This window comes from Dufourea novaeangliae, unplaced genomic scaffold (genome assembly GCF_001272555.1).
Source record: "Dufourea novaeangliae isolate 0120121106 unplaced genomic scaffold, ASM127255v1 scaffold57, whole genome shotgun sequence".
Taxonomy (NCBI): domain Eukaryota; kingdom Metazoa; phylum Arthropoda; class Insecta; order Hymenoptera; family Halictidae; genus Dufourea; species Dufourea novaeangliae.
In genome coordinates this window covers 1,104,954-1,118,102 of record NW_015373937.1, presented here as the reverse complement: position 1 = coordinate 1,118,102, position 13,149 = coordinate 1,104,954, and the positions used below count along the sequence as shown (strand labels likewise).

General features: G+C 44.7%; 1 protein-coding gene across 1 annotated transcript in view; it reads left to right on the top strand.

Moving 5' to 3' along the window:
- The window catches only part of LOC107185489 (forkhead box protein P2), a 221,562-nt gene that overhangs the window by 127,956 nt on the left and 80,457 nt on the right, over window positions 1–13,149 (top strand). Inside the window, exon 3 of the mRNA XM_015573178.1 lies at window positions 4,049–4,183. Coding sequence (XP_015428664.1) covers window positions 4,049–4,183 — 135 coding nt within the window. The remainder of the gene's footprint in view (window positions 1–4,048; window positions 4,184–13,149) is intronic.

The following is a 13,149-nucleotide window of genomic DNA, read 5'->3' as shown; positions in this document are numbered from 1 at the left end:
GTAGGGGACGGGGTTGGTCCCGTCGGTTTGGGAGAAAAGGACGAAAAGAGAGTCTTTCGAGTGGCGCGAACTATTAAAAAGCCTGCGTCCGCTCAAATTCTCGCCAGTAGTAAATTACCCGAAAAAAGAAATAACCGTTGGATTCGACCGTCCTCCGGCCGTCGTCACCCGCTCTCGGTTTTCATCCCCCTCTCCCTTCAAACCAGCTTCCTTCTCTACCCCTCGGTGGAGTTCCAACCACCCCTCTATGGCCCAAGTGTCCCCGCTCGAGAAATCGTCGGTCTCTCTTTTCCAGGATGAAAAAAAAGAACCCTCTCCACGAGAGGAACGGCGGTGGTCTCAGATAAAAAATTAGCCGGAGTTGCAAACGTTTCCACCTTAAATCATATATTTATCGCGACATTAATTCAACCCTTTTAGGTACCCTTTTTTCCCCGGGGCCGGGCACTCCGCACGGAGACCGAAACGCCTCTGCTACGGCCGCACTCCCCACCCACCACCATCCGTCCGGCTCTCTTTTTCTAGATTCTCTGTCGCACCCCTCTTTTCCATCCCCTTCCTTGGTCCGTGTCCGGGACGGCTTCTGCGACGACAACTGGAGAGCCATACCGTCCCGTACGTCCTGCCGCTAATTTCTCAGATTCGAGTATTTTTATGTACCGTCGCGCGAACCTGATGGGGGTAAATCCTCTCGTTTATTATTTAGAAGGGGAGCGCGTACACGGGACCACCGTGTGCGTAAGGGACCGACCAGAGACTCGCACACAGATCCGAGGACAAGCGTTTACCCGGAGGTCCTTCTCGCCTTTTTGATGGGGATATACGGTCTCGTTATCTCTTCTTACTTCGACTCCCGGCGATTATTCTTCTTTACGGTCGGTTTACTCGATCGTACCGTCCACACGCACAACCCATAGTAGACTTGTATGTACGTGAATCATGCACACGTTCGCTACAGATCATTTTTTATCCACCTCGACTTTAGCATAGCTTTGTTTCTCTAATTTTAATTTCCACCCCGTTCTCGCGGTGGCTGGATCACCCTGTGTCCTCTTAACCGATCAAAGGACCGACCTGTCTCGTCCTTTGAGTGTGCATTAGACGGTGACCTTTTTCGTTGTAAAAAGTATGAGGGACAGAGCGTAGAGTGTCTTCTCGAGTTAATTTTCTTCTTGCCGTCTACGCTTATGCACAGTGACGTAACCCCCAAATACCATCGAGTTTACGGGAGAACGGCGTTACTCACAATGAAATGGGGAAACGAGACGCGCACACGTACCCCAGAGCCCCAGACCGACGGTTGTTTACTTAATAAATACATATTTAGTGTACGTCACATACATACAGGCATGGCTGGCCGGCTGCGCCTATTTTTGCCCCCAGTTTTGTTGTCATAGGACCGGCGATGGGAGGTGATGGGGATCAAGGGGGAGGGCACCCTTCGTCAAAGCGGTATGGGTTACGGGGATACACCTAGCCCTGCCGACAATGGGAACGGTTAAATCCCGAGGATTTGCTTCGAATAGTTTTGATACGACTAGTATCGTAAGCCTAATAAAGTCGCTCATGGAATTTCCCTTTATCCCCCTTTTGTCCCAGCCACCAGAGTATCGATGAAGAAAGGGGTGGTTGCGCGAGTTTAAAAATCTTTTTATTGTTTCGTTAGTTTCCCTCTCTTTTTATGTACGTAGGTACGTACGTAGATCAATGTGTTTTTTTGAAGCATCAGCGATGAATTTCGAGAGAGTGTTTTCTGTACGGTACAATTGCCGACTGCCTGGGACACGGAGTGAAAGGAATTATTTAAGGACACGCCGGCTTCGACGAATATTTCGTCCCCCATTTCCGGTTCGCCTATACAAACTTGAGCCGGTGGTTCAGGTTGCGTCAGACAACACGTGTACACACGTATTTACGGAGCCGAAGAGTGTGCGGGTACCTCCTCATATTCCGAGTGTATATGCCTAGTAAACTAAAGAAACTGAATATACATAATTTATTGACAGAGAATAATCTCGATTACAATTCTCCGTACTGAAATTGTAATTAGAATCCTTGATGTGTTCGACAAACAGTGGACTTTTCTAAATATTCATTGAGCTCGTCGATCCAAACAACCAATTGTTGTAAACTCTTTTTTTACAGCCCAATACAAATAATCTATTTACAATCATCAGACGATCCCAAACTCCATTCAAACACCTGCTACAATATTTCCAAACGGTTTCCAGTACCGAGAGCTTCAGTCCTCCTTTCTAAACACGCTCGCATATGTACGTACTCTCGAAGCTTCTCCAACCACATCCCCCACCCTAGAAAGGCCCAGCTCCTCCCCCCTCTCTCGCTCGTTTGCCCGGAAATCGTAAAAGAGGGTCCCCGTCGTCTAGTCGGCCCAGAGAGCGGTCGTATTCACGCGCGCGCGTCAGAGAGGCCGCAATCGCGCGCGCAGCCGCTTTGCCAAACAACCGTGCGACGAAGACGTGTATAATGTTCGAAGCGGTGACGAGCATATGGAAAGACAGGAGTGAAGGCAGGAGAAAGACAGCCGTATCGTTTCGAGCCAGTCGGCCACGGGTACAACGTGCCTCGTACATATGATGTACACTGGTTTGCCTGGCCGCACGGTGGGGTCATGGACGGAGAGGGGTGACGGAAGGGTGGGTGTTACGGTGGAGTGCAAAGGGGGAAAAAGTCTTCAGACACGAGGCTCGGGGCGGGCGGGACGTGATAAGTGGGGAAGGAGGGAGAGATGCCGACAGAGAGAAGGTAGGGCATACACAGAAGAGAGCATAGAGAAGACGTGTAGCCTGTACGACAGTCGGGGCAGGAGGGGAGTGACGAGGGAGGGTGGAGGGGGACGGCTGAAAGCAGGCCTGTTGGTTGGTTTCAACTATATTTGTTTATATTTACACAATAAGCAACAGCCTCGCCGGTTGGGCTGCTTGGTATGCCTGTGCCGCTTTTAGTGTTTAGTCCTCGCTACTCGGTCGCCGCGCGTGAACGTTGCTTTTCGTCTTCTTTAGCAGCCGTCAACCGTTCCCTGTCCCAGCCATAGGGCCACGTTCGAGCCCGAGGGCTCCTCACGGGTCCACGTGTGCCGTGACTGTTTCGAACTTTGTGTGTTTCTCCGACCTACGCGACTTCAATCGTTATTTCTTGATTTTGGATTTGAACGTGACTCTCATCTGAAGAAGGTATAATCTTTTGTGCGATTCCGTTTGATACACCGTGGAAAAAGAAGCTTCCGGTACGATGGTGCTTCTCGCGATTTAGGAAAGGAACGTCGCCGCGAGTGGTGTGATCTCACCGTGTGTACTCGTGGGATCCGTTCTTGTTTACTTGACGACTAGTTTTTTTTTTCCTTTCTGTCGCCGCGAAAAGTGTCTGTGCGTGTGTGAAACTGTTTGACCCGAGCGTAAAGACGCTTCTGTGTACCGTGTGTGCGCGCTTGTGGTTTTCTACGTTCGCTGGAGTTTTACTGGTGACTGTCTGTTTGGTGTGATATACCGAAGGCGAGGATTTTTCATACAGTAAGCATCATCCACGAGTACATTCGCTGATAGAAGTGACTGTGTGTGTGTGTATGTGTGTGTGTTTGAGTACGTGCAGCCGCGTTTGCACAATTGTTTTCCGGGAAGGGAAATATATTATTAGAGACGTGTTCGGTGGCGAAACATTGTTACATTCGTCTAATAGTGCATGGAATCACACGCTCGTTATACAGAGACGTGATCTAAAATTGTTCCTCTCCGTTTCGATGGTGTACGATATCGGATAACAAAAGCAGACTTCCGAGACCTTCGGTGTGGCCACGCCATTTCTTTCTCCGCGGTGCATACACAGAGTATATACCATATACCGTAAACTTTCGTGCCTTCTACTCAAAAACAAAAAAGTATACTCAACATCGACCTACAGAAAATTTTTCGATCGAGATCGTAATTCATGCGGCCCGAGAACACGCATACGACCGCGAAATCCACGGTTTGAAGTTCACTGCACCGGGGGAGGCGTTCCGATTGACGTAACACGATGATCGTGATTTCAGGACGATGGCATAATGGATCATGACACAGACGGAGACGGCGCGATCAACTTGTCAACGTCCCAGCGTCCCTCCGCCGCCACCACCCCTAATGGTGACACCCCCACGTACGGACAGGATCCGCAAGACAACGACCAGGTAAGAAATTAATCAACCGAGTATTATACGATAAGATAACCGTTGCTTCGTTTATGTCATCGGGGCCTTACCATAATTACGACATTCTTTTTTTAGAATGCATCCGTTTCTTTATCCGAGACGGGCTTCATTGTCTGGATTATCGAATGATTTTTCAGTATTACGCGGAGAAACTCGTAATCGGAAACGTGTTTTGAAATCTTGCACTGCAAGATACGCCATTCTTTCTCTCTTTAAGAATGCATCGATTTCTTTATCAAAGATGGGCTTTTCATTGTCCAGATTATTGAACAATTTTTCATTATTGCGTGGAGAAGAAAAATACTCAAAGTCTTGCCCTACTAATAGAATAGTTGTATTAATTTAACGTTACGATATTTGCGTTACAATCAATGACGACTCAAATGGAAGTCGAATAACCGTCATAATTCAACTTTCAAGTATCGCCCCTAATTAATTATTCCAATAAAATAACGCCCATCTCTGATCTATATCTCGAATGTTTCATCAATCGGCAAAAGTTGATATTATTAAGATTATTTATAACTGAAAATATGCGTGCACAAATAGCACTAATTTTAGCAGGGTGGCATCTGTTCGTGCTCGATAGGCCCAGCAGTGCTCGTTGAAACGAGTCAGGGGGTTCATTGATTCCCGAGAATAGAGGTGTATCTTCGGGCGATAAGGTGAAGCTTGGATACGATCTAGCCTGGTGGTGGTCGTAGTTGAAAATCGAAAACGAAATCGAGGGGGATAGTCCGCACGTATATACGCGATACAACTCGTGGAAAACGAGGTAAACCGATAGCAATCCTCGGGTGTGTTGAGGGGTCGCGAACCTTAAACCGGGAGTTTCTACCCCGCGGTAAGCCGTCTCCGAAAGCGCGATACTTCCGAGGCGTTTGACACCCAGCCACCATAAAATCGAGAGAGCTCCCCTCCCCCCTCCGACGCCTGATTTCAAATTCAATTCAAAATCCCGCGTTCGCGGCTGAACGCAATATACCACTCCCGGGGTAGCGGCCGAGCGCCGCCGAGGGAAACAAATGTTTTATGGCCCTTAAAGCGGCCTTTTCGACGGTTTTCTTTCGGAAAGGGGGAACTACGGGTCGTGCCGCTGGCGCAGGTATAGAAGCTACCTCCATATATGCGTGACACGCGCGGTCGGAACCCCCGAAAACTGTTGTGCCCTCGACAACGGACACCGTGCACGCAGTTGCTACAAAACATGTCCTAAAATGCGTCGATTGTTTCTGGAAACATTTGAAGCAGAGCCAACTATCTCTGTTCGTTAAATTCTTATCGAGGCTGAAGAGTATTTAACGAAACTTCGAAATTATTTTTCCTTAGTGTTCGAATCATCGTAAAATATTGGTAAAAAAATATTTTTCTTAGATATTTTTTTATATTTGTTTGACGCATGAATTTGTTACAGTAATGTAGTAGAAAAATGTTTCCCTTTGTATTGTGTCCCTACCTCGATTCTTATAAATACGAAAGTCACCTATTCCTTAATCAGTTCTTGTGCGTCCCTTGAAGTTCTACAATGAAGAGAATGTTCTTGGTGTTTTGCTAACCGTATCTCGATTTACCTTGAAACTATAATTGATATATGTCAATCCCGTATTTCGCTGCAAATGAAATTTCTTTCCACGTTTTCCATTTTTCCCCCAACCGTGAAATCACCGTCCCGAGGTATCGTGCATTTCGACGAGGAGAACGTGTTTGCTTAATTTCGTTACCCTCCCCCCCCGGTTCGCGTGGAGATTCCTCGATAATTCAGCGTCCATTCGATAAGCGTCCAGGCGGCCGTTGGAATAAATTATTTTAATAATCGGCCAACGGCGCGAAAGCATTAGGTCGCCAAGGGGGTATTTTTATTCGTGGTGGTAGTTACCTGTGTGCGTGTGCAGATAGTAACGGTGAATATCAAGTTCACGTGACGCACCAGGTAAATACGTGTGTACCAACACCATGGCCGGGCCCGTGAATTACACGCGCGACACGTACATCTGCTCGCCTGTTGGTTACGTGTAAACAGAGATTCGCTTATCGCCAGGCTGACACGTATACATAAGTGTACGGAGAGAGATATTTTCGGGATTATTTTAACGACACACTGGTCTAGTTTCGCCGGCGTCTCTTTTTTTTTTCTCTCTTTGTTTAAGCCGTCCGCCCGGTTGAAACGAACGCGAGACAACCTGGTAAATTTAACCGTTTCCCGTTTTACACGTGACACGGTGATCGACGCGGACGGATAGTTGGGTAATTGGTCGCTTGTTAAATTCCCTTTTTAAACGTATTTATTATATATATATTGATATTCTTTTAAATTAATTCAGTAACAAAATAAGTGCGGACATATAATGGGGGACAAGAATATTTGTACATGTCATATAATCGCACGTAGTGTAACTAACTTTCGTATATTTTATATTTCTAACTTCTATGCATACTTGTAATACATAGACGAGCATATCCACGGAAACGTACATTGATAATATAGAAGGTATAATTCTTTTCATGTAATACTTTTGTCCCTCATTGGAGGTATAAAGGGCTTAATAAATAGAGAAACGAAAGATTGTTCAAAGATTAGAAGGTATATTTGTATGATTTTGATAGCATCGTGTTCACTAACATTCACTTCGATATCAAAGTAGACAGTTTGAACGTTAATTGTACAAGCATCGTGGCCCTCCACAGGCGTGAGATTCGAGAGGGTTTCAAGATCGAGTTTTAAGAAACTATCAAGTTCTGCTGACCACTCGCCAGCTCGACCACGACTTCCTGTCCTCCTCCATTGTGTCAGTGAGGGGCTAGGCTCTTGTCGGACTCTGTAACTTCAGAGGAGTGCTGATGTTCGAACTTGGCTCCGTTAACACTTCCGATTGTTTTCATGTTCCAATTATTTGCAATTATCTTGAATGGAATTCCATTCTTCCTCGCAGTCCCATTCGAACGAACAATTCATCGAGGTTGTAAACTAACTAGATCTGTCAAACTTCGTGATATTTTATCATTTGCAAATTTCTCAGACCGACCGAAACACTTTCGAAAATTCGTTGATTGGAGGTTACAAGGCCGATTCCATTAGCTCCCGTTACCGCCATTGTGAAATTTATGGGGTTAGCACGAAGATTGACGTGGAACTTGGAGACAAGACTGGCCACACAAGTTCCAATTCCACGCATTCTGAATTCCCGGCTGTCACGGAAACCGACCGTCTAAGTTTCTGCGGTTTCGAGTCGATCGAAGTCCCGCGGCATTGGCTGACACTGTTTATAATTTAGGAGCTTCCTCGGAGTCTAGGGCTGCGAGGGTGAGTTCTCGGGTGACGTCAGTGGAGGCCCAAGACGCGGAGGAGAGACGGAAGGTTTCACTGGTGTTTAGCGAGCAGGGAATTCTCATAAACAGATCGATAGTCGTTTCGATGAAACTTTAATCCCGGTTGGTAGTAACCTAAGTGTTAACATTCTTAGATGGTAACTTCTAAACTTGGTTGTTATGTTCGACTGTCTATTCGCCTTGTGTCGAGTCATTTTATAAATTTTTACATTTATTCAAGAAAAGTGTCTGTATCGATAAAGATTTTAAACTTCTATCAGTCACTGTACACATCACGAGGAACGTTTTATACGATGTTTGTCTCTTCTATCGACTAATCCATTTATCATTCATTACTTTGACAATAATTCATGTTACAGAATACCTATAGAGGAACATATTTACCCAGCGATTCTTTCATTTGATCGTATTGTACAATATTCATGATTCGATATAAATGACTCCGAAATCTATTTTACCGGTGCCCAATTTGTGTCAGATTCTTTTGATTCCTCTTCAATTACGCTTAAATAGTTCACGATCGAATTCCCGGTCAACAGGTTAAAGGAATTCGGTCGCGTGAATAATCTCTCACCGTCGATTCTAGAAAATAAAATATTCGTAAATAATTGAACGATCAATTTGTCAGTCGACCAACGGAGCCGTGATTTTGGTCTGACCCGCGGAAAAATAAAATGGCCCGACCTGTATCCGTTTTGATATAACGGGGGCTAAACTCGGAAGGGCCGGTACGTCGAACGCGTTTTAATATTAGCCCGATAGTCGATACTTGAAATACGGCTTAACTCCTTGAATCCTTCGTAACGCGAGGAGAGAAAATAGAATTCCAAGCAGTCTTGTGTTGCGTTCAACCTTCGATTATACGATTGAAAAGAGTCCTGTGACGCGTTTCGTGTCCTGCATTAGCCTTTCCCACTACAAAAAGTTCCCCGAATCCATTAGGTCGTCTCCTGAAGAAATCGCGGTTGAAATTGATCTCTCAGAAGGATACACTGATAGCAGTAACCATAACATTCTACCTGGTAAATTAATAGAATATTTGGGTAGTTATGTACCCGGTTTAGCGATATTTTATTTGTCTAACATGTACGATATTGTAAATCTAATTAGTAGACTGCGGATTTCATACAATTATAGCCTATGAGGCTCCGCGAAATATAAGAAAATACAAAACTTTCGTCTGATGCAATGAGATTTCTGTTTTATTTTGAACTCAATAAGATATTCAAGTAAAGAAAGGAATAATTCCTAGATTTGCTCTGGTCTTTATAAATTACTTTAGAAAGTGTTATTTTACATAAAAATCTGCAGTCTACTAATTAGGAGTAGTGCAGCGAGCCCAATAATGATTGTACCTACAAGATTCGTAGAATTTGAAGAAAAGTCTATTTTTTACGATACATCTACGATTTTGTAAGATTCAGCCAATCAACCGGTTATCTGGAGGCCTGTGAACGAAAGTATTCGAGAGAGTATACTGTTTTACGAGCGGAGCCTCGAGAGATGGGTTAAGATCAAACCGTAATGAAAACCGTATTAAAACGTCGCTCTCGTTTCGCTGCTCTCGATCATCATGGAATTCGCAATCGCGACGAAACGCCTGACACTCCGGTATTCCCTGATTAAACAAACTTTCGCGTGCCGCGTCGGTGTCAATATTTCATTAGAATCTCGTGGCCGTTTATCCTCTCTCCTCCGTTAATATCCAAACGCCTCCGCGACGAGAGCGCAAGAATCCAAAGGATCTGCCGGGGATAAGACCGCGGGTATTGACGGGGATGGCTTGGGTCCCTTGAAATGCAAAAAGGGGTTGCGTATAAGCGCCACCGGGGGGATGCTTAGCGGCGAAGGAACGCTCGAGGAAAATAGAAAAAGAGGGAGAAGGGAAGGATGGAAGAAAGAAGAAGAGGGGAGAGGAAAGAAAAGTCCCGATGAAAGACAAGCGAATTCTCACCTCCTGGGTCCCCCCCTCTCTTGGATCGCAAATTGCGGATAGGCTGTCCTTTCCAATCAAGCCCGCTCGGCATCAGCACCACACCCCTCTAACCACCCCTTTGCTGCCCAATTCTTCTTCTCCATCCCATCGTTCCGTTATACTTTTCCACCCTCTTCCTGTTGCCACCCACCCCACCTTTTTTTCCTGTTCGAGTGCCTATAACCAGGCTGCAGCCTGATCCGCGTCCTCGCTCTTTCTTTCTCTCTTTCTCTCCTTCAGGCCGAATCCAGCCCGTAACTTTTACGTAACACGCTTCCCTATGAATATCGATGCCCCGGGAGTTAAGGAGAATTCGCTTTTCTGTAATTGAAAGAATTTTTGTCGTGCTGAGCCAGCTGGCCTGCGCATAAAAGCCTTCTTTCTTCCTTCGCCTTCGTCACTCCGTCATACTCTCGCTCGTTCTTTCTATGTGCTTCTTTTTTTTTCCTCCATTCCAAAGTGTCGGAGAGGCTTCCTAGTCGCGCAGAGCACACCGACGACATTCCCCCGGATAACGACGGTGACGAGGATTTTAATAAATTACTGAAACTGTCCGCTGACTGGCGACTTCTTCTTCCGCGCGACACCCGTGGAAGATGGAGCGTGGTTCCTCCGCGACGAAATACGCTTCCGTCTCCGGTAAGATTCCCTCCCACCTCCGAGGATTTCTGCAATTACTTACACTAGGACTTTCTTATTTCGTCTGGTACTGAGATTGCGACGCGATGACTAGCAGAAAATTATTTGAAGGCGGAAACTGTTAATAGAGTATTCTAGTGTAGACGGTTGTTTTCAATGTAATTTTTGGGAATTAATTTAATGAAAACTATCAATAACTTGGTTTCGAGAACAACACGTTTAAAGTCCTTTACTATTATATGAGTACGACAGTTTCCAACTATAAGAAAATGTAAGACAAAACATCGATTTTTGTGATATGTGGCTGCACTAGCATATCCCCTTAAGAGGGTAAAGCCTCTCAATGACAAGAACCGTTCCGTATTCTCGAAATTCGAAATTTTTTTCGCAAAATACCTCTCTGTTCGTCTTTGCAACGCGTCGATACTTCTTGGGAATTGAACAATCAATCCTCTGTCGCGCGCAATTGTGGAGCGGTGATAATTAATGTATCCAGCGACACGACGTGGTATTTATTTCGGGAACGATCTGGTATATTTCCCTGTCTATCAAGTTCTACGATTAAATCGAACAGGGGACCAAAGGGAAGTTGAGATGAGAGAAGTCCAGAGATTCAACTCCGCCGCAACATCGCGTCTTCTCGCGTAGACCTCGACGTCTTGGTTTTATCTACATTATTAACAGGTCGAAGCCTCACGGCTGTGTACTTAAATCCAATCTAGAAATCCCGACCTTCTTAGAGTCGACCACCTTTGCTACCCCCGAGGAGTGAAGGTCGACAGAGGCTGACGAGGGCGATTACCCTCCATTATTCACACGCTTGCATCGGGCATACGTTGAGTGATACCTAAGAAAATCTTTATGATCAGCAGAAGGGAATCGAGCACATTGTAACACTGCAACTTGCAACTGTCTTTCTGCTGCATAGAGTAAAGAAGTTAAAAGGATTAATTTTGTTAACAACCAAAAAGTAAATATTTCGGCTATCGTTTACTCTTTTCTTTTGAAGTAAAAATTTAGTTACTCTTTTAGTTTTTTGGTTATGCTAAATCATGCTCTACATTCTGTATATTTCCGTGGTACATAATTGAATTGAATAGACATTGAACTCTGATAATTCTAGAGTTAAGTTTCGTTTACTTCCTCTAGATAATTCTTTGAATATTTGAACGAAATGTCACGCTATCAGTAACAATCTCTTATAAATTAAAGTATGCAAGTCCAGAATTATATCTTTATAATATATCCGAACAGAGTGTTCTATCATTGTTCGTAATTCGACCGCAGAGTGTAGTCATTGATGTCACTAGTAAAAATAAAATGTCTCTCGGTTTTCTATCGTATTATTAGACTCGTGTCTGCGGTAACCCAATAATATCTGCTTAAATTTTCTCCGAATCGATACAGGAATACGCAATAGGCGTTCAGTTAAATATAACGGCCAATTGTAAGTCGTACCGCCATTTCCTCGTGAGGCGTAATCGCGAAACACACTAGACAAGAGTGCATGGATAGAAGGAACGTGCACGTAAACGCGATTCCCGGAGTTTTTATGATCGGTCGTGTCGGGTTGACAAAACTACGAAGCCTCGTCGACCACCTGAAATAACTCGCGGGAGAATCGCGGCCAAACATTTCGTGTCGCCTCGTGTAAACAGCAGCATCGGATACCGCTAAATCCTGCCTCGCCTCTCTTTCGTCTCAGAAATCTCAAACAGAGCCGGGGCGGATGCTACGCGAACTACACCTGAAACAACTGTCTTTTCGCGTCGTGTGCGATCATTAAACATATATATCTCTCCGCCTGCCCCCCTGAACGGGAATCTCTACGCCACGAAAATTTCTATCGCGAACGATCGAAGAGATTTGGCGAAATGGATAAGAGCAGCCTGTTTAATAGTACGGTATATCATATACGTTTACTAGCCTATTTAGAAACTTTTTATTTGAATTGTAAAAAAAGAAAAAATAGGGATCTATTATATTATTATATTTATCCCCGTTTATTCGAACACCTTTTCGCTCCCTGGAGATGGAATTGCAAGAAGTCCTGAAATTACTTTCCCGGCATTTTAAAACATTCCTAGAAAATACATTTTATCCCTTTTTACCCCTTTGAGGATTGAATTTCGAAAAATCCTTTCTTAGTAGGTGCCTACGTCATGAAAACAATGTACCTTCCGAATTTTTTGTTCCTGGGTTAAAGGGTAAGAGGTGGGCGTTGATGAGTCAGTCAGACAGTCAGAACTACTTCTATAATACATAGATATGGCTATTTCAGTTGGCGAATCCTCGGTCGATACAAATTGTCTATCGCCAGGGTACAACAGGAATATTTTCACATCTGTTCGGTTTTATCTTGGCGACCGCACACCAGCGACTCGGTTATACCTTATCAGGCTTATCGCCGGTGCCACGACAGTGGCGTGGCAATAGCAGAATCCTGACCGGCTCTTGCTGTGTCGGCTTCGATTTTTGCGAACGCACATCGTGGTGTGTAGTCTGTTACTTAATCTCGTGATCCAGAAAAAACTTCGTTGATGTTTACGACGGGTGTAACACATTTCGTTTGACAATGTCGATAAACATTTAATTTCACTAAGATTAAATCGCTCCTACAGCGGGGCAGGACAATATCCGTAAAATCGTCCGTGAGAATGTCTTGTGTCTTGTGTCTTGCTAAACGAACACTTCTTTTTGGAACCCGACGAAAAATGAGGACAAGGTTGTTTCATTTAATGCGTCATCCCGTGGAGCAATATTTAAGTTGTGTCACCGGGAACCCACATCAACGTCATGACCAGAACGTCGTTTGATGTACAAAATTACTAGTATAAATATATGATCTTTAATTATCGTCAAGAAAAATTTCTACAAAACAAACATTCGAATATTCCGTGTTGGGCTCTCGTTCGTTTGAGATTCGCGTCTCGAAAGTCTTCCCTTGCGGCGGATTAGAAGAAAGGAGCCGCGGACCCGTGGGTTTCCGGGAGGGGGGGGGGGG